This window comes from Rhea americana, unplaced genomic scaffold, assembly GCF_003343005.1.
Source record: "Rhea americana isolate MKP2758 unplaced genomic scaffold, rheAme1 scaffold_347, whole genome shotgun sequence".
NCBI classification, from domain to species: domain Eukaryota; kingdom Metazoa; phylum Chordata; class Aves; order Rheiformes; family Rheidae; genus Rhea; species Rhea americana.
The window spans coordinates 430,504-458,412 of NW_028186476.1; the positions used below are offsets into that span (position 1 = coordinate 430,504).

Below are 27,909 nucleotides of genomic sequence, written 5' to 3' on the forward strand. Positions count from 1 at the left end.
ACACCATCTGTGATTTAATATCGTTACAGATTTCATAAGAAGCAGATGTGTTTTGGATCTTGCATTGCAACTCAAGGCTCTAGCCAGGGAGGATGAATTCCTGTTTTGACCGGTAACTTATTTCTGGAATATCATAGCAAAACCATTTCTTCTCATTTCCAGGCATTTTATCATCATTCAGATGGGGAAAATGTATTTTTCTGCCAGCTTATTAATTGCCAAATTCATCCTCACAAGCAATTCAGTGGGGATCCCAGAAGGTACACGCCAACGTGGTACCCCAGCTCTGCAAAAGTCCAAAGAGCTGGCTGCCTTCAGTGACGTGCCTGGCCYATAGGAAGATGCAGTGTGTTCCAGCATGTTTTTCATGGCCTGTTTCTGATCTCTTTCCAAAGACCTTTTCCCTAGTTCCTTGCCAGCAGCTGGTTCCAAACTCCTCCTAGAGGGAGGAGAAAAGACATAACTGATTTTCAAGAATAACAGTGGTAAAACAAAGGGGGATTGGTRCTAATGTCAAGCCAGGGCTGGTCTAAAGGTGAAAGCAGCTGGAGTAATTCCCTGAAATTCTTCGCGGGATCATGTTTGCCTGTCACTTCCCCCGGTGGAGGCCCAGTGCCACTCGCAAGCCATGGCAGTGGGGTCGCTTTCTGCCTGCCATCTGGGAGAGGTGCCAGACCTGGAGCTGTGAAGGATTCAATACACCCGCAGGGCAGGGGCAACAGGTTGGCGAGCAGGAAAAGCAAAAGTCAGAAGGTCTGGAAATGCCCTTTGCAACAAGAAGAACTGAGACCCTCTTCCAAGAGCAGCCCAAGATTGGGAACCAGTATTTGGAAGATGCTCTGCTTAAGAGTTACTTAAAAACAAACCTTCCTCCCAAGGTCTGGTGTGTATGTTTGTCTTTATGTGTGTATGTGTGTGTGTGTGCACAGTAAAGTCTTGGCTAGCGACGCTCCACTGAGGTCACCTTTTAAGATGATGAATAGAACGTGTCTCTGAACTCCTTTATTCTTTCAGTGTTGCACTATGGAGAAATTATCAGCATTCTTTAAAATTTGATTTATTTGAATCTAAACCCAGGTGCAAAACTCCTGCCAGGGCATAAACAGAATTAGAATTTGCTTGGTGATCTCCTGGGACTGATTTGAGTATTGCAACAGGAGTGTTGTTTGGGGATTGTCAGTGCATGTATTTGTGCGTTATCTGGTCACCCATCATAAGAAATCCCAGAAGAAACTTTAAAGTGGGGATGCTTTCAGACTCTTCTATGGTCTTACGCTTCCCTCCCCCTGGGAAGAGAGGCTCTGAAAGAAGTTCCTTTCAGAAAGAATTGGACATTTTCAGCTTAATGCTCAAGAGTATTTTGGTGTTTGCTTGTTCTCAACATCAGTCATTGGCTTTTCTGGGCTGATTTCCGGACTGCGAGGGCTCTACAGGATTGCAGGGGGGCGAGACCCTGAGCTGCGTGTCTCTGTTCTGTGAGGTTCAGTTGGGGGCTCATTTTGCCTGCTGTTCTTGGCTGTATCAGGTAGATACAGTCACCCCAAGGACTGCAGTAAATTCTTGCTTTTCAAGGACCAGATCTCCCAGAGCTGAGTTTCACCTCTCTCTGTGATTTATTCCAGCAGAAGCAATACAGTGACCTGTAAAGCCACCGGCTGAGTAAAGGAGGCAGAATGTGTCTCTGAGTAATGCTCTTCCTGCCACTGCTCAGTCTTTGGGTGCACGAGACCTTGCAGTCTTGTCGCAATAACAGAGTGATGGCAGTTTTGGGAGCTTGTATGTTTCACAGCCATCACTAAAGACAGGAATGAAGCCTCCCTAAGCATCACTGCGGCCTTCTTGACAGAAGATGGGAGAAAGGATGATGTATTTGGGCAGCCAGGAAGATCTTCCCCGTAATCCGTACCTTTGGAAGAAGTGTGATTCAAATCTCTTGAAAAATGAAAGGATCAGTGATGTCTGTCATCAAGTCTGAGAGCTGCTCTCTATTCCTCCCGTACAGAGACAACCTGTAAAATCTACCAGAAAATCAGCAAAATCTTTCTTAYAGTTCAGTGTTTGGTCCCAGCGGGGCAGTGTTGCCTCACTGTTGAAAAGGAGAGCCTTATCTCTGCTTTCTGCTTCCTGCAGCACAGGCTTGTCTGCAGCCTGAGAGGTCCATGCGAATGCCCTCATTCAGCAACAGGTGAAGCACTGTGTCCTGCTGAAGCAGACACCTCACTGGAGGTAGATTCCTATTGCACTATTTGCCTCTGTCCAGTCGTGAACAAAAATATTTTCCCAGAATGGAGCAAAAGATCTATTTTTTTTAAGATGTTCTCTGGATTACATAGAAGAAAGCACCTGCTCTTTTGGGGCACAGTTGTCTATTGGTCTTTGATCCCTCAGTAAATATGTTCTTTAATATAAAGGATCATCTATTTACGCTCTTGATATATTTCCAATGTACTCATCCCTAGTACATCAAGGCACTGATTAGGAGACCACCCTAGAAAATGCTGCTAGCTAATGGCTTGAGCCCTGAACCTAATATTTTGCAGGTGACCCTTCAGTCTTCTGTTTTACTTTGTCAGGAGTGCGCAGGCTGCTATGTGTTTCGTTCAGCAGTCCAAAATACAGGAGCTCTGATTTGTCCTCTGACCTTAGAAAGAAATTCATTAACCGTGGCAACACGCTGCATTAAAAGGCTAAGTGTGGTCAGGGAAGGAACTCACAGACAGGAAGAAAGTCTTCTTAGAAACTGTGTGTATGTGAGAGAAGGGACTATTGTAGCTTGAATTCACTGTAGTGTGCTGATGGTTTCTTTGCACTGTGTAGTTAAGAGCCTGGCACCATTTGGAGACCTCTTTGGTAAACTCATGTTCTTCTATCCAGCTAAAACTACCAATTCAACAGTGCAAAGGTTTTTGGACTTTAGGGATTGGTAATTTGTGTACCTTGGATTTTAGATGGTGCCTCTGAAACAACCTTTAGATTTTAGTCAAGATAAAATAAGCATTGGCGGCATATCCATCCCGGTTAAATTGCAGCTAGAGCAAACAACAGGAGTGCAGTGTAAGCTATACCATTTTGACAGGGAGCTCGTGCATGTTTTTGGTTGTGTTATGTTTTCTGTGGCTGAGTATTTCACTGTTCACCTGAAAGGAAATTGGTTGGCCTGAAATGTGAGACTTTCTAAGTACTAACCGGACAATATGTGCTGGATTGTCGTTACACAGTTTGAGAGGCAGAGTGATGAAGGAATCAATCATACAGGATGTAATTTAATGAAAAGTCAATACAGGGGGAATCAGAGAGAAGAAAAAGCAGTGTTTGCATTTCATCAGCAGCAAATTGGTGTGTTTTATATTTGTACTATTTAGGTATAGCAGCTAGGACATTCACCTACTTGAGAGGAAATYATCTTTTCTTGTGCAGATAGAGAACAACAAAAAGTATTCCTCTGAGGAAAGCTAATCTAGATCAGGTACTTCTTCATGCTAGAGGTTGGATTCATCTGACCTAATTTTAATCATCAGTAAGTCAGGTTATTTAAGACTGGGCAAGTTCTCTAGGCTCAGGCCACAGTCAGTGAAGAGGAGCTGGTACCTATAGAAGGCAATTCCTCTCACCCTAAAGCAGGGATCTAAGTCAGAATGAATCGCTCTCTGCAGGTGCCCCTTTCTCTCCATTAGCTAAAGACAGACTGCTCTGTCCCAGTCAGCCAACTCTGAATAAAACAAAGGCAAATGAATTCTTATCTAGAAGCATTCAGGAATTCTGGTTGCAGAGTGGAAACTTGAATGTAGACACCCTGGGAGCTAAGCTGAAACTCGAACTGTTAGATTTTCTAATCTAATAAGCAGGTGACTACTTAGCCCAGTGGAAGATTTCCTATATAGATGAAGGCTTTCCATTTTTGGCAGCTTTTCTCCCAAGAATTTGTATCCAGTAAATCACAGAATCACAGAATTGCTGAAGCTGGAAGGGGCCTCTGGAAATCATTTAGTCAATTACCCTGCCCATGAATGTTTCTGTGATTCTCAGCCCTCATATAAAAGTTCTTCTGTCTTTTGTAAAATCTAGGGATGTCGCCTTTTCAGAAACTGGATTCTGTAAAAAAAAAAAAAAAAAAAAAAAAAAAAAAAGACAGCTGGACACAGCTGTTCCAGCAGAGGCTAAGAACAAGCTGCTGTCCTGCTCATTGTAGAAGCACAGGAGGGCCAGGTGGGAAGAGATTGTTAGCACCTCAAAACAATTGTGTTCCATCTTTTGTCTTTCCATATAAGACTGACGGCTCTTTGTCTTCCAGGGATGTGCTGAAGGGCTCTTGTTGTTGCTTCACAGGTACTGGAGGAGGTGAATCAGGACCTGGAAAAATTTGGAAACCGTCTGCTAACTGAGATCAAACCTTTAGCATGGGAATGCGAGTTGAATCCTCCTGTATTTCGGCAGTATGATGCCTGGGGGCAGCGGCTGGATCATATTATCACCTGCTCAGCCTGGAGGAGAATGAAAGAAATTGTAGCAGAAGAGGGGCTAATTGCTGAGGCTTATGAGAGAAGATACTCCAACTGGAGGTACCAGGGGAGGAAATGGCATTAGCAGAGTATATTCAGTATCTGGTAGGACTGGAGCCCTTACTGTRTAAGGGGTAACAGATGACACATGTATATAATGTTGCACATCAGCAATGATTAGCCATACCTAATGGCCTACAGTTGATTGTCATAATCTTGACAATCAATATTCTATTGATTGTCGTGCTACCAGCTGGCAGGCAATGCCTTTCATCCAGCCCCTGCACTGGTAAGCCCTCTGGGATGGAGAAACCCTTCTGTTCCATTTCTTCCTGGTTGAAAGTTTCCGCCCTCTCAGAAATGAGTGGCCTAATTCTCATCTGTGGTACCTGTATCCTTTTGCCCTCTCCCTACTCAGGACATTTTATCCTGCTGTTGAACTGCTGCAAATCTTCTCTGTTTCCTTTTTTTTTCTCTTAGCCGTGTGCATCAGGCTATCAAACTGTACTTATTTTCAAACTCTTCTGGAGGTTTCCACTGTCCTCTGGCCATGACGGATGGAGCAGCCAAAGTCATTGAGGTACAAGGTCCACTGGTCTTTCAGGGCACAGCCCAGGCCTTGGCAGCACTGGTTAGAGCCCAGGAAGCTCGTCAAGGCTCCAGGAGAGTTGATCTGCCACCTGGCTCTGGGCATGTCCCTTCCTTGCTCTGTGAATCAGCTCCATCTCCCACCCCCTGTGTTTCTCCATTAGTTACAAAGTCTTTGTACCCAGGCTTGCTTTTAGATTTACTTGCAGCAATAAATACAATAATATTGCTCATTCTGAGCCTTGCAGATATACAGTGGTAGGATACATTGTTTTAAGTTAAGGGAACTGTTGATATTTGGTGTGTGCATGACACATTTACTCTATTGCATTAGGATCTATCCTCTTGGTTTCTTTTCCCTCCCTGAAAACAGTCATTGGGTATTCCTGGATCTCTGAAAAATGCTTTTGACCATCTGACATCCCGTGACCCCAAGAAGTTCTGGACCTCTGGCCAGTGGATGACAGAGCGTAGGGGAGGCTCTGATGTTGGTAAGGGTTCCTAGGTGGGAAATGACTGCAGTGGTAGCTAGGTGTGTTAGCAAGAACTGAGAAAGTGAAAGGAGGTGGGGGGTGCCTAGAAAGCCAGGTAGCTGATAGAGGATACCTCAGCAGAGTCACATAAATCTTATAGATAGCTCTACCTTTTACGAACAAAAGACCCAGGTCATTCTGTCCACTGATGCATGCAGTGCACACATACATGCTGATACAGAGCTGTGGTCCTTGCACAGATAACCCACAGATGTCTAGCTCAAGATATAACCCTTGAGCAAGATATTCAGGCCCATCCCAAGTGGAACTGAGGACACATTCTTGGCCTTCAAGTTTTGTTCCTTGGCAAGTGATAGTACTAGCAGAATAGACCAGGAAATCCCATAATTCCAATGTAGAGACAGAATTGTGCCAAGGAAGTCAAATACATCTGATAAAACAGATGTTGGTTTGCTAGTGGGAGAAGTGAAAAGGTCAGCTATAGAATGAAAGCTAGAGGGGTGAGCATCAAGCACGACTTGATTCCACAGGACCCTCTTTGTGCTTCGCCATAGTAGCTCCTAAAAAATTGAGGAGCTGAATTATAAACCACTGTGCATTTTGCCTGTAGAGTGCTGCCATTATCAGCACAGTTAGCCTGGAACAATTGCTGGAAAGCCTCAGACTCAACAGAGCACATTCTCTTTCTGGTAGTTAACCCTGACTGCATCTTTTATCCAGGGTCACTGAAAGAGATTAGTAACTAATCCATATTTCGTCTTGATAGCAAGAGGTGATTTAGAAGAGCTTCTGCTTAAGCTGAAAATCAGCATTGATTGATACAAAAGTTCCCATAAATCCAAGATCTCCTGCTCCTTTCTCACAGCTAATGGCACAGAGACAGTGGCCAGAAAGCAGCCAGATGGTGCATATCATCTCTATGGCTTTAAATGGTTTACATCAGCTGCTGATTCTGATGTGACATTGACCCTGGCAAGGATAGCAGATGCTCAAGGACAGGTAAAACAGGTCTGTTTCATGGTGAAAAACTCCAAAGGAGCAGAGGTATGCTTTTACKTCATTTTTTCATCCTAATAAAGTCTTCTTTGCGTGCCTTTTTAATGGCCTCAGGGTTCTGGAGGTCTGTCCCTGTTCTTCCTGAAGATTCGAGATGAGGAGGGGAAGCTGAACAGCATCAAAGTGCAAAGGCTGAAGGACAAGCTGGGTACACGCCAGATGGCAACAGCAGAGCTATGGCTAGATGGAGCTGAAGCAGAGCTAGTATGTAAGATTTCACCTTCTTGGGACTGGGCTGGCTTGGCATAGCAGATAACCCCTGGGGATACTGGCAATGATACCAACTGAGAAAGTTCCTGTTTTCCACTTCTGTGACTGGTTGTTCACTCTACAGAACCCTGCCACAACAGAGCTGTGTGTAGGGCAGAGCTGTGAAGAGATCAGGAAACTGATCTGAATTTAAAGTAATCCCAGGGAAGGGGGGGGGGAGAAAAAAAAAGTCATTTTAGTCTGGTTATTTCCCTAATCCAGTTGGGCTCAGCCAAGGGACAGTTCTGTGTAGTGTGCAGGTGGGAACAAGCAGCCCAGGACCAGAACAGATCACACTGATACTCTCTCTAAAGCTACCTGTCTGGTCATGCCAAAGACGTGGATAAAATGAGATGGCACATTTTAGAGCAAGCATGTCTTTCTGGTGCTGGAGGACAGACAGAGACAAAGTGTGCAGCCTCTATCTATTTGYGTATTGACACATCTCTCACCAAGATAGATGTGCTTCAGCTTCCAAGGCCATGCAAAAGCATCAGCCTTTGTTCCTTGATGCTTTCAGATCTCTGCAGAGGGTCGTGGAGTGGCCTCCATCTCCAACATGCTGAACATAACTCGGATCCACAATGTCATTGCTGCAGTAGCTTCCATGAGAAGGTGAAGACAGCAAGGCTGCTCTGGGGCTGAAGGAGCAGTTTATCAGGACAAGGGGACTTTGCAAGGCTTAGCATTGCAACTGATTGACATGTTATGCCTTCGTGGGCACAGGCGTGGGATCCAGCAGTGCTAGAGAGAGTTGGCTTTCGGGTAATCTAGGCTGGCATGCTACAGCTGAGCAGGGTTCTTCCAATGGGAATGGCTGGAAGGAAAAGCTCAGAAGTGAAGTAAGAAGGTTGCTGGTCTAACTCCTTTCTCTGGCTATATTCTCTCTAGGATGATCAGTCTGAGCAGGGAGTATGCCCTTAGGCGGGTTGTCTTTGGGAAGCTCCTCAAAGACCATCCCCTTCACATGCAGACGATAGCCCGGATGGAGGTAAGGCTTCTTGGAGCTGAGCTGGGTCTGTTGGCGAGGAAAGAGGGCAGAGATTCATAGCTGCTAATGAGCGCAGCCAACCTGCTTCTGCATGCAACAGTCAGATGTAGCTGTCTCCTGCTACAGTGAGATGTATGCAACAAGGGATTGATATATTCAAGTAGGATTTAATCTGACAGTTGACCTAGCTACTCTGCTGAACTTCATATTATTTTAAATAACAATTACCTGGGAACTATTCCGAGATGATTGTCAAAGTTCATGCATGTGCCTACTATGCCACAACCTCTGAAGTTGGTCAGCAGCATCTGAGTCCAAACATTACAGCACAGTCTCCTAAGCTGGAGTTAACAGACTGTTTACTAAGACCAAGGCAGACACATCCAACTTTCCTGGTAGCCCATACACCTGCAGATGGGCTATTTGCTATTCGCAGCAGGCTTGAAGAATTTCTGAGGGGTCAAAACACACAGCCTAATTAGCCTTTGAGAGCAGTTCATGTTCACTGTGTGCCTGCACAGTGCTCGGTGCCACAAGATACTGAGCCTCTAAGACCACGAAAGACAGAGGTATGAATTGGCACTCTGGCTCTGAGAGGAATTTCATGTCTGGGCCTTTAACRCTGAGCTCTAGCACACACCACTACTTTCACCAGACATAGGTGGCTTTCCACCCCTAACAAATCCTCAAGGAGACAGCATGCAGTTCTGCTGCTCTCCCCATTTGGGCGCTACTTATTGGTTAAGCAGTGTAATGCCAACACTTGTCCTTGGGCTGCAATAGGTTTGTGTAAATATTTAAACTAGTATTTAAATATAATTTTGCAGGGTCTGGGAGGTGTTGGGGGAATTGTGTCACCCATATTTGGGTGACAATATTCCAAAATCTCAAGTGCTCCATATCCCCAAACTTCCTGAAACTCCACTTGCCAGGGAAACAAGTTACTCAGCAAGGAATCTGCAAATGACCTTACAGATTCTGGTACTTACAGGCTGACATGCATGGTCTCATGTTCTTTATCCTTGGAAAGAATGTGGATCTGTGATCTGGATGCCTGGTGACAGCTTTGATCTGGCTTCTCACAGGCCTAGGAAATGGCCGCTTTCCTGATACTGAAGTGCAATGACCAAGAGGGGCAGCTCCAGACTGCCTTTAGTATTTCACGCTTTGTGCCTTGGCTACTGGGCACTCTTTGTCTCTGAAGTTGTGGGTCTGTACAGGAGAGGTGGCCCTTTGCCCAGGTCTGTGTGTTGTACATTGCTTCAAGATAGTGTCAAGGCTTATCAGCAGATCAAGCTGGAATCAATCTGAGTCAAATCAGTCCTTGCCAGTGAAGGACCCCACTTCTCTGCCTGCAGGTGCAGACCCGAGGAGCATTTCTTTTGCTTATGGAGATAGTTAGACTGCTTGGACTTGTAGAGACCAACATGGCAAATGAGCAAGACCAGCTTCTCTTGAGATTGCTGATACCGGTAGCCAAACTTTACACAGCGAAGCAGGTAAGAAACAACCAGCTTCATCAGCCTGGAGCAGGTTTATGTGGCACATCACTAACTTCAGAGCTGGAAAGAAGTGTGATTAACATGGGCAACATGAGAGATAGTAAGGAAAAGGTAAAAATTATCCTGGAATATAGAATAGACATTTACTTCCATTTACTCCCAGGCTTTTCCTTACCTAGAGAGGACTGTATTGACAGAGAATCTCCTTGGATCTTCTCCCAAGATCCAACTGCTCATGCAGGTCCTCTCACAGTGTTGCTCAGCCTTCATTCCCCAGGATGCTCCTCTCCTCATTTAATGAGCAATCTGCCTCAGCAAATCAATGGGATCCTGTTGGTCCCATACCATCAGGAACAACTGTGTGATATTAGATGTTTCTGGATGCTTTCTGCTCTTGTGCAATGTGGAACATACTAGCTCTCTGCATTTTGCAGGCTTCTGCTGTTGTTGTTGAGGCCATGGAGTGTTTTGGAGGGCAGGGTTACATGGAGGATACAGGCCTGCCAGTCATAGTTCGTGATACTTTGGTAAGAAAGCTGCAGAAGAAGCAGAGAAAGCTCTTTACTGGGAAGCCTTTGTGTGTCACATATAATCCCTTCCAGAGCTGCTTGATGAGTGCTCAAAGACAGACAACAGTCTTCCCCAGACTCACGCCAGCTGTGGTAGCTCTTTCCCTGTTGCCCTCCTGCTCAGCCCAATCATCACCCCATTCAAAGGAGATTACAGCAGCACTGGAGGGGAGGGGACATGACTTGTGCCTGTCATGAGGGTTGTTTCTTAGCTCAGCAGTGTAGCTGGGCCCCTAACACSGATCACTGATGCTCCTTTCCACTTGTGGTGAGGCAAGAAATCTATAGAGACTTCCTCACTATCCCTTAACTCTGCCCCATATCTTCATAGAATGGTAAGATTGGAAGGGACCTCTGGAGATTATCTAGTCCAAATCAATGGGATCCTGTCGCATAGCCCATACGAGGATATGAACCCATGACCTTGGCATTAGCAGCACCACGCTCTAACCAACTGAGCTAAGCCTGGTTTTTTTATCTTTGTTGTCTCTCTTTTCCCTTTTATTGCAGTCACTCCAAGAGGCTCCTTCATGCTCTTTCCAAAGTCTCTTCTTCCCTACAGGTGCTGTCCATATGGGAGGGAACAACAAATATTCTATCACTTGATGTCCTACGATCCCTCACCAAGACTCAAGGACAGGTGATGTCGATATTCTCCTCCACAGTGCAGGTAAGCCCACATCAGCAGCACCAGTCAGCCTGATTTGTCCACTGTGAAAGGGTATCATTTGGGATTAATGCTCCCAGCTGAGAGCAGTAGAGAGCATGATCAAATTCAGAAGTTTTAGACAAGTATGCAGAAGGTGTCTCACAATTCTTTAAATAGCAGTTACAAAAGCAGAATGTAGGCAGTATTTGTTTTGAGATCCTTATGTGCTGCAAAAAATGTCAACGGTGAAGAGTTTTGCATTGTCAGAGTTCCTTATGACAGGTACCAATATAAGTRTATTTTTGATGTGCAGGAAGCTACCTTCCTAAATCCAGAATAATTTAGTGGTGTTATTTCTTAACTGGAAAAACATTGTCGCTCCATGAATCTTGTTAAGGCTATTAAAAATTGATGACCTCCCCCAAGACTGCTGAATATTACAAGCATTCACTAGAGCTACCCCTGTATGATGACTTGCTGCATTTATTCCCACTGAAAAGATGGAAGGAGCCAAGGAATTCCATTGCTGCCTTTTTAAAAATGCATTTCTCTGGCTTCACCTACAGGCTGCCCTTTTAAAGGTGCTCAGATGACAGTCACAAAGACTTAATAGTCAAAGGAGCTCAGAATTTCATGAAGATAGATGAACATCAACTCTCTTGATAAATCCCTTAATAGAACACAGGAATCAGTCTGAAAGACATGAGCAGCATCTCAGAGGGTAGTCTCTCAATGCCTCCTTTGGGGGTTAGTTAATCCAGATATAGCAATTCAGATTACATTGGTGCAGGTAAAGCAAGGAAATTCTGGGCATCTGGAGTGCTCRATTACCCTCTGCTTAGCCTCATTTTTTCATCCAAACAACATGAGAAGGTCTGAGTCACCTCCCTCTCTTCAGCACTGACAACTTGCTGCTTGAAAATGATGGCATATGTGAGGTAGAGCAGAGACAGTATTTTCACAGTAGGAGGGAGGGCTGTTTTGTGTTTGAGCTGTTGGAAGCCAGACTTCCCTGGGAAAGAAAGGAGACTTTGGTAAGGGTGAATGTAGGAGCAGGTACAGTGCAAAGCATGCTAGTAGTACATAGTACAACAAAATACTTACTGCAAGACTCTGGTATATCTAGTAGAAAATCTTATCCATCCATCATATCTTTCAAGAACACACTAGCAAGAACCTGACTCCTTCTCACAAGTGACTGCAACTGGCAGCTTCTCTTGYGTTTCAAATCCACAACTGAACTTTATTCTATACAGACCATGTCTTTTACCTTCAGAGATGAGTGTCATCCTACTATCCTCTCATACAACTTATGTTAAAGGAAAAATACATAACACAATTTGTTTAAGCAACAAAAAAAATATATATATATATATATATATATATATATACACACACTCATAAGCTAATGAGCATACCTGCTGATTAGAAAGCCAACTGGTCCAGCAGTTGATAAAAAGTAGTTTACTCTGACACTGAAGATAATGGAGTGGGGCAGGAAAGGCAAGGGTGGTAAGCTCTAAAAATAACTTGAAAAAGAGCTGGCATCCACAGGCTTTCTCACTTATGCTAATTTAAACTAAGTAAAATACCCTACAAAGGTGTCATACTTCAGTCCTAGGAACACCTTATTGGTGTAGCTCAAAGGCCCCTTCAGATTCTTAACAACTGGATAATTGGAGAAATGATAAAGAATTCAGCAACATGATTCAGAGCAAATAATTGAGCAGCACAAACGCCAAGTATAGACTTATTAATTAGTAAGCTCATAATGACTCTTGCTCTCCCATAAATCAAACTATACATGAGGCTGCAGGGTGAAGAAGCAAGCATTGATTTTAGAGTTCCCCAAATTCCAGCAAGTGTCATGATGTTTTCTGTTAATGTCGTGCTTAGACTGCCTCATTTCCACTGATTTTGGCAACTGAGCAACCAGAATTAGCTGAGCTGAGAGGGCTATGCTGATACATGTGATTCTGGATGTAGCAGATAGTATTTCACAGATTTAAACTAGACATAGCAGAAGCCTTTTCCCTTACACTTTCAGCAGCCAGGCTCAGGAAAGGCAGACTAGTAGATATTTCTGCTTACAATACCAGGGCACGCAGCRACGTATCCTTGGTGCTACTGAGCCAATACTACTTTTCTCAAGGTTAGAGACTGGTGAGAGTTGGGAGTGCCTCTGCAGCACTGGGCAGGAACATGCTGAGTTTCTACACCAGAATCAGGATTTCACTTACAGATGATACACATCAATGACTGGACAAAGGGACAGAGTGCTTCCTCAGCAAGTTTGCTGATGAGACCAAGCTGGGAGGAGTGGCTGATACACCAGAGGGCTGTGCTGCCATTCAGAGAGACCTGGACAAGCTGGAGAGCTGGGCAGAGAGGAACCTCATGAGGTTCAACAAGGGCAAGTGCAGAGTCCTGCACCTAGGCAGAAATAACCCTATGCACCAGTACAAGCTGGGGGCTGACCTGYTAGAAAGCAGCTCTGCAAGAAGGACCTGGGAGTGCTGGTCGATGACAARTTGACCATGAGGCAGCAATGTGCCCTTGTGGCCAGGAAGGCCAATGGTATCCTGGGGGGCATTAGGAAGAATGTTGCCAGCAGGTCGAGGGAGGTGATCCTGCCCCTCTACTCAGGCCTGGGTAGGCCTCATCTTGAGTACTGTGTCCAGTTGTGGGCTCCCCGGTACAAGAGAGACATGGAGCTACTGGAGAAAGTCCAGCATAGGGCTACGAGGATGATCAGAGGGCTGGAGCATCTGCCCTATGAGGAACGGCTGTGAGAGTTGGCCTCTTTAGCCTGAGGAAGAGAAGTCTGGGGGGAGGGGGGGGAGGAATCTTATCAATGTCTATAAATCCCTGAAGGGAGGGTGTCACGGGGAGGGGCTAAACCCTTTTCAGTTGTTCCATGTGACAGAACAAGAGGCAATGGGCAGAAACTGAACCACAGGAAGTTCTGCCTGAATGTGAGGAGGAATTTCTTCACTGTGAGAGTAACAGAGCAGGGCAAACAGGTTGCTCAGAGAAGTTGTGGAGTCTCCTTCTCTGCAGATATTCAAAGCCTRTCTGGATGCAACCCTGTCTAACATGCTCTAGGTGACCCTGCTAGAGCAGGGAGGTTGGACTAGATCGTCTCCAGAGGGCCCTTCCAACCTTACTGATTCTATGATTCTATGACAATCGCTTCTCAGCTGCAGTTGTCCAAATTCTCCTGGCTCTTTGTGAAATATCTTTACTATACCCATCTAGTGAGGAAATCATTTAGTCCTTCATAAAGGAATTTTTATTATTACAATCTCTTTCCTTTTTATTAATGCTTCTCAAAAATACTAGTATGGTTCCTTTTATCAAATTTCCATCAAAGATCTCAGTCTGTAGGATTTGTAGCCAGTTAGAGAGGTTTCTTCGGAGAAAGAAGCACTAGACTAGCACCTCGTTTCCTCCCTCTACCCCACTGCTACTAATTTCTGCTTTTATCTTGTGCCATTTGGCTCTGTTGACTATGGTATAACAGTGGGCTGATGGTGCTGCATCCACTTGGTTTTGTGACCTATGAGCAGTAATCCAGTGACATAGTTATCTTCAGAAAAAAAGAAAAAAAGAATTTCTTTGTCCTTTGCACAGTGTGATTATGAGAAGCTGATTTTTTTATGGTTCTATATACATAGGCAGGTTTATTGCAGGGAAGGTAAACCATCCCATCCAGAGGTAATTAGTCTGCAATGACTCACAAGATCTCATGGCAGGAACAGGAAGGGTGAGAGACAGTCCTGGATTCCCATCAACCATGCTGAGAGTTTCAGATGGGTGCCGCACTGGGGCAGTAATTTCACACTATGCTAAAATTTTATTAGATTGAATTTTGAGCCAGAGCAATGAATGTACTTTAAAATTCAATTACAGTCTGAAAAGTGACTCTAAAATAGCATCTGGGAATTCTTTATTTGTTGCATTTTAGTGATTTCAGATTAAATTCGGTCACATCACAAATAAATTGTCTTTCTGAATGCCAGTCTTGCAAATGTTTTCCAGAGCTCAGAATCAATTGTCTTATGCATCAGCAATGACTATGTGAGGCTGAAACCCTATCTATAAATTGGCTATATAATCCAAACCATGTTTTTAGGTCATTTTCAGAACATAATCACAGTTTCAACATACCAGGAAACGAATCTAGGTTGTTAAATTGAGGCTACCTATCYACCTGAAATATTAATGTGAGGCTTGTACTTCAAGTTCTGTTTTGGATGTTCTCCCTGTTGCTATATTTTTAAATAATCATGATTATTGTTTGTTGTAAGTAAAATCGTTCCGTCTTGCTTGGTAGTCAACTTGTGAGAGCAAACAAATGAGTTGACAGCTTAAATATTACTGTGATAACCTGAAGGAATCAGAAATATTGAAGCTCTAAAGCTCTTTTGCTTTCTGATGACAGAAAAGAACCGTACAACGACCATGTTGATGCTGCATGCATTTGCCTCCCCTCAGGAGGCCAGAATTGGAGCAGATCAACGTGCAGGAGAGAAAAACAGGAGCTGCTTCTGCCTTGAACATCATCCCTGAAGCAACTGTCTAGCTTCTCATTCTCAAATGCTTCCTCTCTCTCTGCAATGAAGGATGTGGAAAAAAACAGCTTGATCTTTCAGAAGACTGAGTGCTTTTGGTTAGGAAAAGAATGAGTGTAGTGTTAAAAAGTGTAAATTATTGGAAAGAGAATATAGTCATTTTTGTTTCAGATGAAAACCATGCTTTATGCTACTTGATCTACATGGGCCAGGTCTTTAAACCTGGAAAAAATAAAGCAGTGTAAGATGTAGCAGTTTGTGCCCCAAGTGTTAGCTCTAGGGTGCTGATAGAAGCACATATGTAGTCCCTGTGTTTTGCAAGGCCTGTCTGATGCTGGCTCCCACCCAACCTGCTGCAAATATGTTTGTGCCTTTGGGGTTTTGATCTTTGCTGGCAACAAGCTCCAAGCTACTTTTAAAATATCCTATTAGCATTCTGTGGGCTTGGAGAGTTCTTTGGACTTTATCTTGGCACTAGACCTAACCGCTTTAATGATGATGTTTTTGTATTCGTACAGCATATGCTGTGGGTATTTATTTACTGCTTTGCCGAGAGCACAGAATAGCATCCATTGAGGATTGTGTTTTTCTTGTATTAATAGTCAGAAAATACAGGGCAATGGTTAGGAAGGAGGTGTCATGCATAGAATATTACAAAAACAAAACTGGATTCAGCTTTTGCCGTCTGACTCCTACTGTGCAAATAACCTGTATTTTCTAGTACTAGCAAGAGGAATTGCATGATCACTTAAGTACAGAAAGCCTCAAAAAAAAAAAGAGAGAGAGAGGATTAGTCTGTGCGGCAGATACTTACAGGCTTTAGCTTCATAAATAACCTGCAAATGAGACTAATTAAGAAAAAGCACTTCCTATCATGCGCTACTTAAATATGTAAGTTTCGTTTTTCCATTTCAGTTCAAGGTAATCCTTTAGTCTTACTATATACTGCCGAGAGACAGATATGAATATTGTCAAGAGGTCAGCACAGTGCATTAAGCTCCTGGGATGAGACTACAGATGAAGCTAGGGCTAATTCTGTATGCTGGCAACACTGGGAGGTGCCGGGGCAGCCGAGCGCTGAGGCAGGCAAACAGTCCTGGCCTACTTTGCTGCACCAGAGCCCTGGAAAGCCTGGTTGCCGCGATTGCTGCAGAAGGAGGACTCGGGCTCTGGACAGCAGGATAGCACACTGGTCTTGCTTGATCCCTTGTGAGCGGGCATAATACTGCTACCAGGCAAGTGCAGCTGTAAGGCTAAACTCTACCCATTGCAGCCAGGCAGCTGTGGCCATGCTATATCATTAATGGGCAATTATTTCGAGTCTCTTGTCAGACTGTCACTTATGCTTTCACAGGATATTTGAGACACTAGATAAACTAGCTAAACAGCAGTGTAACTCAGGTGTGTGTTTGTGCGTGTGCACGGGTGCAGGCTTTTAAGCACTGTCAAGTTCCTGACTTCCTTCTAGCAGGAGAAAAGAACCAGTCTGATCAAATGAAAAGAGCCACTCTGATCAAATGAGGCCTTCCCCACAGACACAGCTTGTGGAGAAAAGCTCTTTGAAACCCGAATTTTCCTCTCTGAACACAGCTTTAAGAACTTAGCGGAAGTGAAAATATAAAAACAAGGGAGGTCACATATAATTAAAACCTGACCTGAGTATTCAATCAGAGGATATTACAGATACGATCTAGTCCCCAAGCGTAGCTGGAAAGCCAGCATGGTAATGGCCACATGCTGGGTCTGGCTTACAGGAATTCACTATTCTTAAGGCAAGTTTGTGAGTTTCCTTTTGGCACCATCCTCTTTCCTGCTGCTGAGTGGTGCTCAAGTTGCTCCACCTATGGTACTGCGAGTTAAAGCTACCTTGATTTAAGCGTTTTCATTAGTATCTTGCTGGGTGTGCTCAGGATTTCATCAGCTTCATTTCTGTACAGCATGTAAATATTCTGTATTTTTTCCTGTGATTGTTTTCTTTGCAGAGAAAACTGGAGTTGGCTTCTAGCACCGAAAAGCTGGAACCTGCTGTGAAGCTAATGCAGGATGCTGTCAGCAATCTTGCACAACTTGTTCGAARAGCTGGCTCCAAAGGAGCACTGACCATGGAGCTAGCAGCAAGAGACTTCTCCTACTCCCTAGCAAGGATCTATACAGGTAGTGGGAAAAGCCAGAATGATCAATTTCAGATCAAGAAAAGACTTGTAATTAGTCCTAGAGTGTCCTGGTTTCACACATTCTGGAGGGGAACAACAGAGTTTTAAAGAAAGCTCAGCCCTCCTTTTAAACTGAAGCTCAGCCTGACAAACACTGTTGAGAAGTACTAACCAAGCACTTTTCCTTCCCCTTTGCTGTTTAAGATGCAGTCTGGCAATACTTATGTCTTACATTCTTTCACAGGAGCTCTTCTAATCGAACATGCAGCTCGGCCTGATTCCTCCTCCACAGATGTCTCCACTGCTCGAAGGTAAGCAGAAATCTCCTTTAGCCCTAACCATTTTAGACACTTGCTCGTCTGGTGCAGCAAGCTTTCTTTGCTCTGCCTTGCTAAGAGATCCAGCCACCTGCTGGGGTGAGACCCCAAGCTTCAGTATCAGCTTTGGAGACAAACAGCATTCTGAGCTGGTTACTAACGATATTGTTACTTTTCCTTGCAGTGGGGAATCTTTGTTCTGACAGCAAGAGAAAGATCACAGTTGGAGAGAACTCAAGTTGAAACCAGCATTGTCTGTATTACGAGATTTGGACAAATTGTTTGCAATCTGTGTTTCAGATGGTGCAACCAGGAACTGTGTCCTGTAGCCACAGAATTGAAAAATGGCAGCTATGATGCTGAGGAAGCTTTCATGGACAGCTGCCTGGTGTACGATGGGAGYCCTGGCTCTGGTAGCAAGCTGTGACTCAGCAGAGGTACCTGGGAAAATCCATTCAAGGCTTTGCAAATGGAAAGCATATGTTATAGTGGTGCATTCAGTGCAAGCCGTAATGATTGTGGTAAACCGATGATTTAGGATTATGTGGCACAAAGAGATAGTTCCCTCTTCAGGGCAGCAGTGGCTGTGTCTGCATGAGTGTTTTGGTCCAGAGCTGTAGTGCAGCTTTGAAATTAACCCTTTTAGTCCTCACTTGCCATGTGTTGGCTCAGTTCACAGAGTGGTTTTGCTGCATGCAAACTATATTCCTTCTGGAGTAAACAAAACTGGAAGCGCTGCTATGGCTATGCACCAAGCACACTCCAACAGAAGAGTGGAAGCAGAAGTTTACAATCCAAAAATTGACACTTCAGCACAGCTTCAAATTACACATATGGTGAGGATACTTGATCCAGGAGCCAGAGCAAATCGTTCTGAAGTAAATCACCAACTACATCAACTGCTTCAGTCTGAAATCCACTGTTTTTGAGCTGAATTACTTAATGCAGACATAGCCACAGAGATTCAGTCTGAGACACTGAAATGTTCTTACCAAGTTTTAGGCAAAGACTGAGCAATAAAATGCAGGTAATGACTTGAAGAAGCAGCTCTTTAAGTACTAACTGATGTTCATTTTAAGGAAAAGCAACCAAAATCAAACTGAAAATTATCTGAGGCTGTTTTAAAAGAGAAAACTGTAATTTTGTCTTGTTCACCTTCTTGCTTTCCAATGCTGCTCCTACCTGCTCTTTCACCCTGGCAGCTGTTGGGGTCATTTTTTCTGCCAGGGGCAGCCTTTGTGGTTGTGAGAATTTGGTCACAAGCTGGGCAGCTGGTATGTGCCATTTATACAAGTGACCTTTGTGAGAACTGTTGCACTTGATTCAGGACCCTCAAACTCAGTGACTGATCTTGGTAACTTGGGTAAAACAGAAGCTTTGTAACCAAAATTTTCCATTTTCTTAATCTTATGTAGCTAAGGCTATTGTTAAGCAAGCTAACTGGGCATTGCTTAGTCTAGCTCTGCTTTTGATTTTTCTCTTTACTTCCTACCTTGTACCAAACTTTGCTGTGCTTTAAAATAAGCTGAAGTGGAAGCTTTACCTAGCTGCTGTGAAAGCTGCTGACTTAGCTCCATAGTCAGCTGAGATGGGTAACAAAAACATTCTAAGCCCACTGCTTTTAAAATACAGGATACAATAATTTGGTATTTACATCTTCATAAATGGTTGGCATCAACCTCAGCTCTACTGTACGAAGCTGCTCGGGAAAAGGTTGGGGGGGAATAATTTCAATTATATCACACAAATTACATCAGAACTGTATGAGCTGGTACTATAATTAAAGGAAAATAACTTTTGCCCTCCAGATAGTTTATTTTCTATTTGTGTATCCTAATGATACAGCAATTCATACTGACATAAATTCTATTAACATAAGTATTAGATTGAAATCCAGTAATCCTCCATCAAGCACCTAGATACTGATTGAGTGCTTCTCTCCATACTCAGCACTTCAGTCTCCCTGCTTGATATTATCCTGAGGAGAAAAAGTTTAATTAGAAAGTTGCTAATAACAGAAGAAAAACAACAAGAGAAGAAAGACTGTTGGAATATATAACTGCAAAGGGCTACCAGCAACTAGGATAAAGAATGGAAAGAGATAACTTGTGTTCCAAAAACGGCTCTTTTCTTATCTGCATTTTGCTAAGGCTAAAGCCCAGGGCTATAGGAAGACCCAACTAATTAAGAACACTGTCTCCGAGGAGGAGTAGGAACAAAAAGCAGTGCCTGGAGAGGTAYAGGAGCAGCAAGCAAACTCTTGGTGGGCTCTGTCCCAACTCAGGGGGTCACAGTGTCTGAGGCAAGTGGAGCTTCCCTCAAATTGCACAAAGAATACAGCTTTAGCAAGACCCAGCATTCACRGGCTTTTCATTGCCACATTTCTCCGTGTTTGCTGTACGTGCTTTGGGGTGAATAAATAATATTAGCTTTTGAAAAAATGTCTTACGTTACTGTAGCTGGTTGCTGTGAAAGAAAAAGATCTTACAGGTGTCAAAACATAGAAACCCATCATGTTGTTAAAAATTAGTAAAGGGGGGTGGGGAGCAGGGAAATTGCAGTTCACAAACCAGGCTAAGAAGGGGAAAAAGTGAGAACCTTGTGGCTCTAACCTAGGCAATGAAGTTAGCAAAATCCATCACCAGAGATGTGTGTGGGAAGGGTAGAAGGGTCTAACAGTGTGTGATGAGTACAACAGAAAATGAAAACCATCTATATTTAACCARCATCTGAAATTGTTTGCAGAGCTGGCCATAGACCATCTGGAGCCTCCGTTCTTGCTAGGCATTGGGCTTTGGCAAGAGTGGTACCTTCCATGCTCACTGTCAATTTGGCCTTTCACAGMATCTCTTAAGTTTTACACACATTTTTTTGAATACTGGAATTACRTTTTCCTAATATATAAGCTATGATTTGCTTAAAAATAAACCCCACAGACTGGGAGGCCTGCAAATGTACCAACACACAAAACACAAAGGACTGTAAAGTTGTCACTGTGTAGGAAAATGACCAATTTATTAAGATCTAAATATTCACTCTGAGGCTACAGCAGAATAAATGCTGTTACAAACAAAGAAGCACTAGGGTCTAACACTTTATACTGCTGCTAAACAACTCTCTGCTCTCATAGGTTTGCATGTTTTAAAACATTTAATGTTCTTGAAGAAATTAATCAAGACTTCAGCTGTCATTTTAATACAAATTCCACCAAAAAAAATGTACAATCAAATGCATCACTGGTTGCCACTGCAAGATAAAAATCATTTAATAACATAACTATGGGAAATCGTTTTAAAAACATTTGTTAAATAGTAAGATAAAACTTTAGCAGCATTTAAAAACTTTGAAAGTCCAAAGAGCACGGTAATCTTAAATCGCAAAATGCAACACTCCGAGCTCCAATGCCTGTATTATGAGTGGAAAATGAAGGGATGGAAGTTTATTATTCCTTTGCCCAGGAAATGGGATGTCCCTATAGCATATGGACAGTAAGACAGACAATGTTTGCACAGATGTGGCTGTATTCAAATCTTAAATTTCTGCTTCTATTTCCTTGCTCTCATGCTGGTGGATTCCCACTTTGACAAAGAACTGAGCTGAATGCTCAAAGAAGTGCAAACCAGAAATGTCATGGTCCCTGGGCCAGGTTTTGGCTGCCTCGGCAGAGCAGATGCGCTCCTTCAGCAGCGTCTGTATCTGTAAAGGTACCGAACACCCCACAGGAGAATCACCAGTCTGTTCTTTAAAGAAAAAAAAAAAAAAAAAAAAAAAAAAAAAAAAAAACACCAAACAACCGGGGAGCAAACATAATTCCTAGCAGCCCAGCTATAAATACACCATTCTGTGAGTGCTGAATGAACAAAAGCTGCATTCACTCACATTCCTTGCTCAACTTAAAAAAAAGAACCTAAATTGCTGCTTCTGCTTTTTACTCAGAAAAGGTAATTCCACATTAAATGAACAGTTTCTGAGTGATGCCAAGCAATGGAACTGAACTGAGGACAACTTTAAAGACTACACAGACTCCAATCTGGATCCTGCTTGCGGATGAATGTCAGAGACCCGGCCTCCATTTAGCAGTCTCAGTATCTGCTTATCTGCATCTCCTTCCAGAAGAGCCTAGAATAACACTGCCTTTAACACTGGACACTGCTAAATTCTCTCAATTCCTTGGATTGATATCTGGGAATAATTCAGGATCTACAAGAGCAAGTAGAGCAAGATGACAAAATAGCTGCATGCCCTTTTTCCATTAAATGCCCTCTGCATCAGCTCAGCTTTTTTTGCACATGGCTGTTGCCCCTTGCAGCCTCATCATGTCATTGAGAACAGTAGTTCGAAATCTCTCCCAGCTTGGGGCTTTACTCCATGGGGACAGCCTTTCCTGCTCAGCCAAGCAGTTCTTGACACCTTCTTCCCCTTCACCACCAGATCAAGAATCTTGCTAACTGGTGCCCAGCCATACAATGGCACTGCTTCCTAGCGATTCCTGTTCTGATACATGGCAGTAATGRGCCACCACCAGTAAGGAGTGGCTGGGGTTGCTGCTGTCCTACCTGAGGACGAAAGGGGCTTTTGGTTCTCAGAGATTGTCTTTTGCCCTCAGCCACTAATAATGTTTCTGAGACTCCTGATAAGCTATGCAGATTGCCTTTGCGCAAGATCATTTTAAGAAAATCACAGTACGTAAAACAGCACAAAAGCTGCATATTTAGGTAATGGCAGTATGATGCTTTTGCACTTTTATGCAGCTTAAGAGCAAAGAGGAAAGGATGTTCATTAGGAAAAGCTGATCACTGGGAAGTGAATTTTTACACAGTATCGGCTGTGTGCTCCTCCAGCAGAACAGCTAGCCCATCGGAAAGGTGATGCTTTTGCCTTGAAGACCTGCACAATCACAGCTTTACATTCTGTGGAATTAAAAGTTCTCTAACTCCTTCTGATGAAGCCCATGAGAGAGCCCTAGGGTTTCGCTCAGTGGTTTCCAGAGACTCCAAGAATTAAGTGCAAATGTCCAGGGCTGTGAGTAATGGTGTGCACATAAAGCCTATAGCCACTGCACTACAGAGTAATGAGTTACTGAAAAAGCACTTAGAAGTAACTCAGGTATGAAAGGAGCTATATAAAATCAGATTCTGGTGTATAATTGAAAACCTGCTGTTCCTTTGCATGTTCTTAACAGTGCACAGCATTATATATGCTTTTTATTTTACTCTTGAAGCTGTAAATGCTACCACCAGCTGGGATCACTGCTCTATCCAAAACCTACAGTATTACTGGATTAAATAAATACCTTGAGATTATAAAACCGTGCAGCACATCTTGTGATTAGAACAGGCCTGTCCTAAAATAACTCAAAAGATGCTCAAAGAGCTCTTTAGTCCCCTAGAGAATTCAGGACAAATCCTTTCTCTTGACTTAATATATGTAAGAAAAGAAACAACGGAAGGAGGACTAGCTTAGGTGATGGGCATGCATGCGGCAGGCTGCTGAAAAGAGCAAGCAGTCCTAAGAAAATGAGAATAATCAGAGCCCTGTGCAGGAGACCTTTGCAACACAAACAGCAGTTGAGTTTTCCGCTTTCTGGGAAAAGACTAAAAGAGATTAAACCTGAGTTTGGTTTGTTCCCAAAGAGTCACGACTCCACCATCCAGCATTGAGAATAAGGCAGAAAGTGTGCAAATGAGAACTAAACTCCGATCTTCCCACCACGCTGTCGCTGCTGTGAATGCCAGCGCTTGCTCATTACAGAGGATGGGGAACGTAGCGCTTCCTTTCCCAAACTTCACTGAAAGCAGGGCTGAATTCCCTGCTGACCTGGGCCACTTCTGCATTTGGGCTAGCATCATTGAATTAAGCTTTGAAATACAATGGTCAGTTAAGGGGAAGAAGAAAAACAAGGCGTCAAGGCAGGTTAGATTCCCATGCAGTTCTCCAGCCTCAAAGAAAACTGTGCTGATTGTACAGGATAGCACCTGATGGCGCATGTGGTTTGTGTCTTTTCCCCCTCCCTGGGATTGCTGCACCAGGGAAATCAAGCTTAGGATTTTTTCTTCTTAAGTTTAGGAGCAACAGTTTGTTGTTCCTTGCAAAGACACACAGTGGAAAAGAAAGCAACAGGAGGACTGCTGCAGCCTCCTTTTTCAAAGGCCTTGGTGTTTCTGCTGAACCTCAAATACATCCTCTATCAAGGAGAGGAAAGAAAAATAAAAAATTACAAAGTGTGTTAGCAAATGCTCCCATGCAAAATTCTAAACTTTATTCACTTTTATTTATATATTTAACAATTCTAAAGTATTTACTTCTTGCTTTGACAAAAATGAAAAATATAGGAGCACTTTACTCTCTTTAGGAGAGAAGGGTTATATATACAGCTATGGAGAGATACTGGTTCCTCCTTTACATACAAAGAAAAATAATATTAATAAAAAAGTGCTTCATTGATCAAAAAAAGACTAAGAGCTGCAAGCATTTATTCACACTGTACATCACAGACCCCCCAAACCCGTATCATACCCTCTTGGCACCTGTCATTAGGAACTGCAGAATCTTAGGCTTGTTTTTGACTGTCTATTTGCACCACAAAACCACACAATGTTAGTGTGTAGAACTACACCGCGTCTCCTAAAATCAAACTCCTAATCACCCACCTCAGTGGAAAAGCCAGAGAGACAGGAGCTGTATATTATCCTTTTCCTGTTCCAACTTTCTCTGTTTTACCTGCTATACTAATGCCTAAAGTTCTATTCCAGATATTTACTGCACTGTTTTAGAAACAAATACTTATAGCTACAACTCCAACTGCAGACTCTGTCATCTTCTTTGCCTTTCCCTCCTGATGATTTGAAAACATTTCCAAATATGTACCAGCGAAGATTCCAAGATGCTTCGTTATCAGATTCCCYTCCCATAAGGACACAGGCCATTATGCTAAACCAGCCTCCTGGACATTCATTTTTGTCTTGTAAATCTTCAGCTTACACTGCAGCAGTGTAATGATCCTCTCAAAGGGCATGGGAAGTTTAAACATCAAAAATAAATTACCTGGACACTTCCTTCCCCATCCAATAGAACAAATATTCTAAGCTTGTTTTCTCTGTAGATACTCACTTTCGATTATATAATTCCGCTGAAGGAGAGTGCTCCTTTCCCAACACTTGTTAGATTTTTTTTTTTTTTTGAGCTTTTCTATTTAAAACTTCCAAATACTCCAGTAGGATTCTTTGTTTTTGAGACTATCACAAGAGAAGTCGTAACTTTGTCTCAGCAATAAATTGTGAAGCAGGACATTATCATACACATTTCTTTCTTGTCGGATTGCACTAAACAGGTTCTACCAAAACGAAAAGGGGATGAGTACCTAACGCTCATTTAGAAACAGATATTCAAGACATTTACACTTTAACAAGGTGACTCAGATGAGGACAGAAGGAAGAAGAGGAACCTATGATTTATTTTAGGTCTCTAATCTTCAGGCAGGATTTTCCTATCTGGAGTATACTGAATATAGACTGAAAAAGGAGGAAACATCCCAGGAGTATCGCCAACATCAGTGCACTTCTCATGGACTGAGCCTGGTTAAAATACCAGCATTTTTACTAGTATTTTACTAGTATAAATTTAGTTGCTTTGGATAGTCTCATTAAGGTGTGACTCTAATTAACAGCACAACAATCGGCACAAACCACAACAAGTGCACCACTCCAAAAATAGCTCTGCATTTGGAGTAAATCATCTGACAGATGGGGCAAGGAGAGAAGTCTACGGAGAGAGGTCTTCTACTTTCCCACTTGTTTTTAAATAATGAATTGCATTTACATATAGAGGCGCCAGTGTAAAACCAATCTCCGCTCAGCAGCCTGTTCAATCCCCTCCTTTTCACCTCTCTCAAACAAGTGCACACTTTCCTTAGCCAAAGTTGTCCAGGTGTTTCCACTCTGAGTCACAGCTAACAGGGCAAATGGCAATAAAACACATAGATTATATATGTAAATACATAGCCGCTGAGGATGGAAATCTGTGATTGATTCCCCCTTCACGCAGTTGAAGATAACTAAGCCCACTCTAAGAACAGAGAGGGAGAGTGCTCTCTTGGGAAACAGATTCCCATTTCTTCTAGCAGCAACAGGTTCCCAAACAGCAGTTTCTTGTTTGGAAGTAACAGGAGTGATTGAAAGCACTAGCGTTGATGCTACAGATATTCACACTTTGCACGCCGACTCTGGACTGATTCCCCTCTTCTCCTTTCCTCCATAAAATAGTCTGTCTGCAACACAGTTCACCAGTGGGACATACAGGGATCTGGTTCTGGTGCCAGCTCCCTTCCCACTTCACAATCTTCCAGCAAACATATATATATATATGTATATATATATATATATATATATTACTATATATATACACACACGCACACATTACGCGCACACACACACTCACACACACAAATAGGATAGAAAGGAAAGGGGGGAATAACTGGAAAAGGAGAATTCCACAATCCAGTGGTTCATCCTAGATTTCTGTCTTGCTGAGCAGTGTTCCATGCCTCAAGCTCCAAACTGCATGGCTTCTTCAGTCCTCCCAGCCTCCTCCCACCAAGACTGTGCATGTCTGTTGGGGGAAGGGTCCACACAGCTGTTCCCCCGTTTCTTCTAGGCTGGAGCTTTAATTCGATGTGGCAGTGATGGGTTTATCCAGTTCAAGATCAAGGCTGGAACTACTCGGGTGCAAGCTGCTGTAGCACGATTTGCAGACTCTGCTGGGTTCAAAGAGCTGTTGACTAGGAACTGGCACCTTCTGGTTACAGCAACTGGAGCAAAACACATTTCCACAATTCCTTCGATCAGGAACAGAGGAGAAAGGGAAAAAAACATTAGCAGCAGTTGGATGACATTACCCAAGTTCTGAAATTACACTATTCATAGGTGTTGTGAAGGGGTCACCCTGAAGACTGCAGTAATTACTCCTTAAGTAACACACTGCATGCAAAAGYAATCTTCCTGCCCCAGTCAGCACTGTGTGCTACCTGCTTCTAAAATGGAAGCAGACTTTTAGGGTATGGACACCAGAAGGGCATACAAAGCAAACTCCGAACAGAATTACAGTTCATTAAACCTCTCTTCAGCAGCTGCCCATCTGCGCAGTAGATTGCACGCTGGCTTGTGTCAAACTGGAGGGAACTTACACCCCAGTGAAACAGGGCTAAGCTATCTCCCACATACTGTATGGGCAAGGTGCCAGTCAATATTCTATCTTATAGGCGTATGGCTGAGAGACAACAAACAAGGAGTCTTCCCCCGTAAGGAATGCACAGTCCAGGATGTGGGGAATTGTGTGTTCTGGCCCCTGTTCACTTTCAAGCTTTTCATTAAAGATATATTGGATACTGTAGTCCTGGGAGAAGGTAAAAGTCTCCGCTCCTTCATGCTTCTAAAAGCGTGTGCCAGCAAGTATCAGCACAGAGATAATTTAGTCTCTTTCTTTCAAGTGAACTGTTGGAAGGTTTAAGCATGGGACAGATGAAAAAAAAATACAGTTCTGGTAGATACAATCCTCCCATTGCCCCAGCAACACAGTCCCTTTTTGCAGGGTTYCCAGCAGTCCCACACTTCTGCATACAGTAAACAGAGAGTCAACAAGGATCATGCAAAGCTATGAGATGGGCAGCCAGGTTCATGCTCAGAAATGGCAGTAACGCTGCAGCAGGGTGAGTGTTCTTGTCAGATGTCAGCTGGTGGAGGCACACTGGCACATGCACCTCACAGAAGCCAAGGATAAGATTTAAATCTTGAAAGTAATTGTTCTCTTCTTGCAGCTCCCCTCAAAACCTGCTGCTGATCAAGCTAACCTGATGAGCACTGCAGTGCCCTGTACTCCAAAACTCAATTTTTATAAAGCATTCAGAACAACACATCGGAGACCTGAATTTTTCAAGTTTACCTCTATGTCTGATGCCCTCTTCATTAACTCATCAGGATTTTGTATCATTATCATTTTATGCTGGAAAAGCTTTGCTACTGCCAAGAGACTGACAGAAAATTCTGCCTACATCCAGCAGCTTTGATTAATCCTTCATTGCCAAGAGACAAGACTTCCAGATGCTGGTCACTGATGGAGAGAGAATCAGCAAAGAGAAATCCCATTTCTCACTTCAGTGGGCTAATTTTCTCAGCTTTGCACAGCAAGTACTGGTTTCAAAGCTACAACCCTAGCACTAGGAGACTCACAATGGCTAGCAGTGGTTTTGAAGTCTTCTTAAGGACTCTGTTAGA

General features: G+C 43.3%; 2 protein-coding genes across 5 annotated transcripts in view; one reads left to right on the forward strand and one right to left on the reverse strand.

Moving 5' to 3' along the window:
- The first annotated feature begins 501 nt into the window (after window positions 1-501).
- On the forward strand, window positions 502-27,865 carry LOC146592080 (acyl-CoA dehydrogenase family member 11-like). 4 transcript variants are annotated; one of them, XM_085311701.1, is made up of 15 exons: window positions 502-878; window positions 4,327-4,559; window positions 4,980-5,079; window positions 5,461-5,578; window positions 6,447-6,589; window positions 6,692-6,841; window positions 7,407-7,501; window positions 7,778-7,877; window positions 9,236-9,376; window positions 9,814-9,906; window positions 10,511-10,618; window positions 17,154-17,325; window positions 17,569-17,635; window positions 17,942-18,078; window positions 27,453-27,865. In XM_085311701.1, exons 1-14 carry the CDS (start codon window positions 579-581, stop codon window positions 18,066-18,068), a joined length of 1,947 nt encoding a protein of 648 aa, XP_085167827.1. In that variant the 5' UTR covers window positions 502-578; the 3' UTR covers window positions 18,069-18,078; window positions 27,453-27,865. The 4 variants fall into 4 exon arrangements, with proteins under 4 accessions (XP_085167827.1, XP_085167826.1, XP_085167828.1 ...); XM_085311700.1 differs by lacking the exon at window positions 27,453-27,865 and having other exon boundaries at window positions 17,942-20,098; XM_085311702.1 differs by lacking the exon at window positions 27,453-27,865 and having other exon boundaries at window positions 17,826-18,010.
- MTMR3 (myotubularin related protein 3) overlaps window positions 20,629-27,909 on the reverse strand; it is a 97,591-nt gene continuing 90,310 nt past the window's right edge. Inside the window, exon 22 of the mRNA XM_085311669.1 lies at window positions 20,629-26,474. Coding sequence (XP_085167795.1) covers window positions 26,303-26,474 — 172 coding nt within the window. The 3' untranslated portion in view covers window positions 20,629-26,302. The remainder of the gene's footprint in view (window positions 26,475-27,909) is intronic.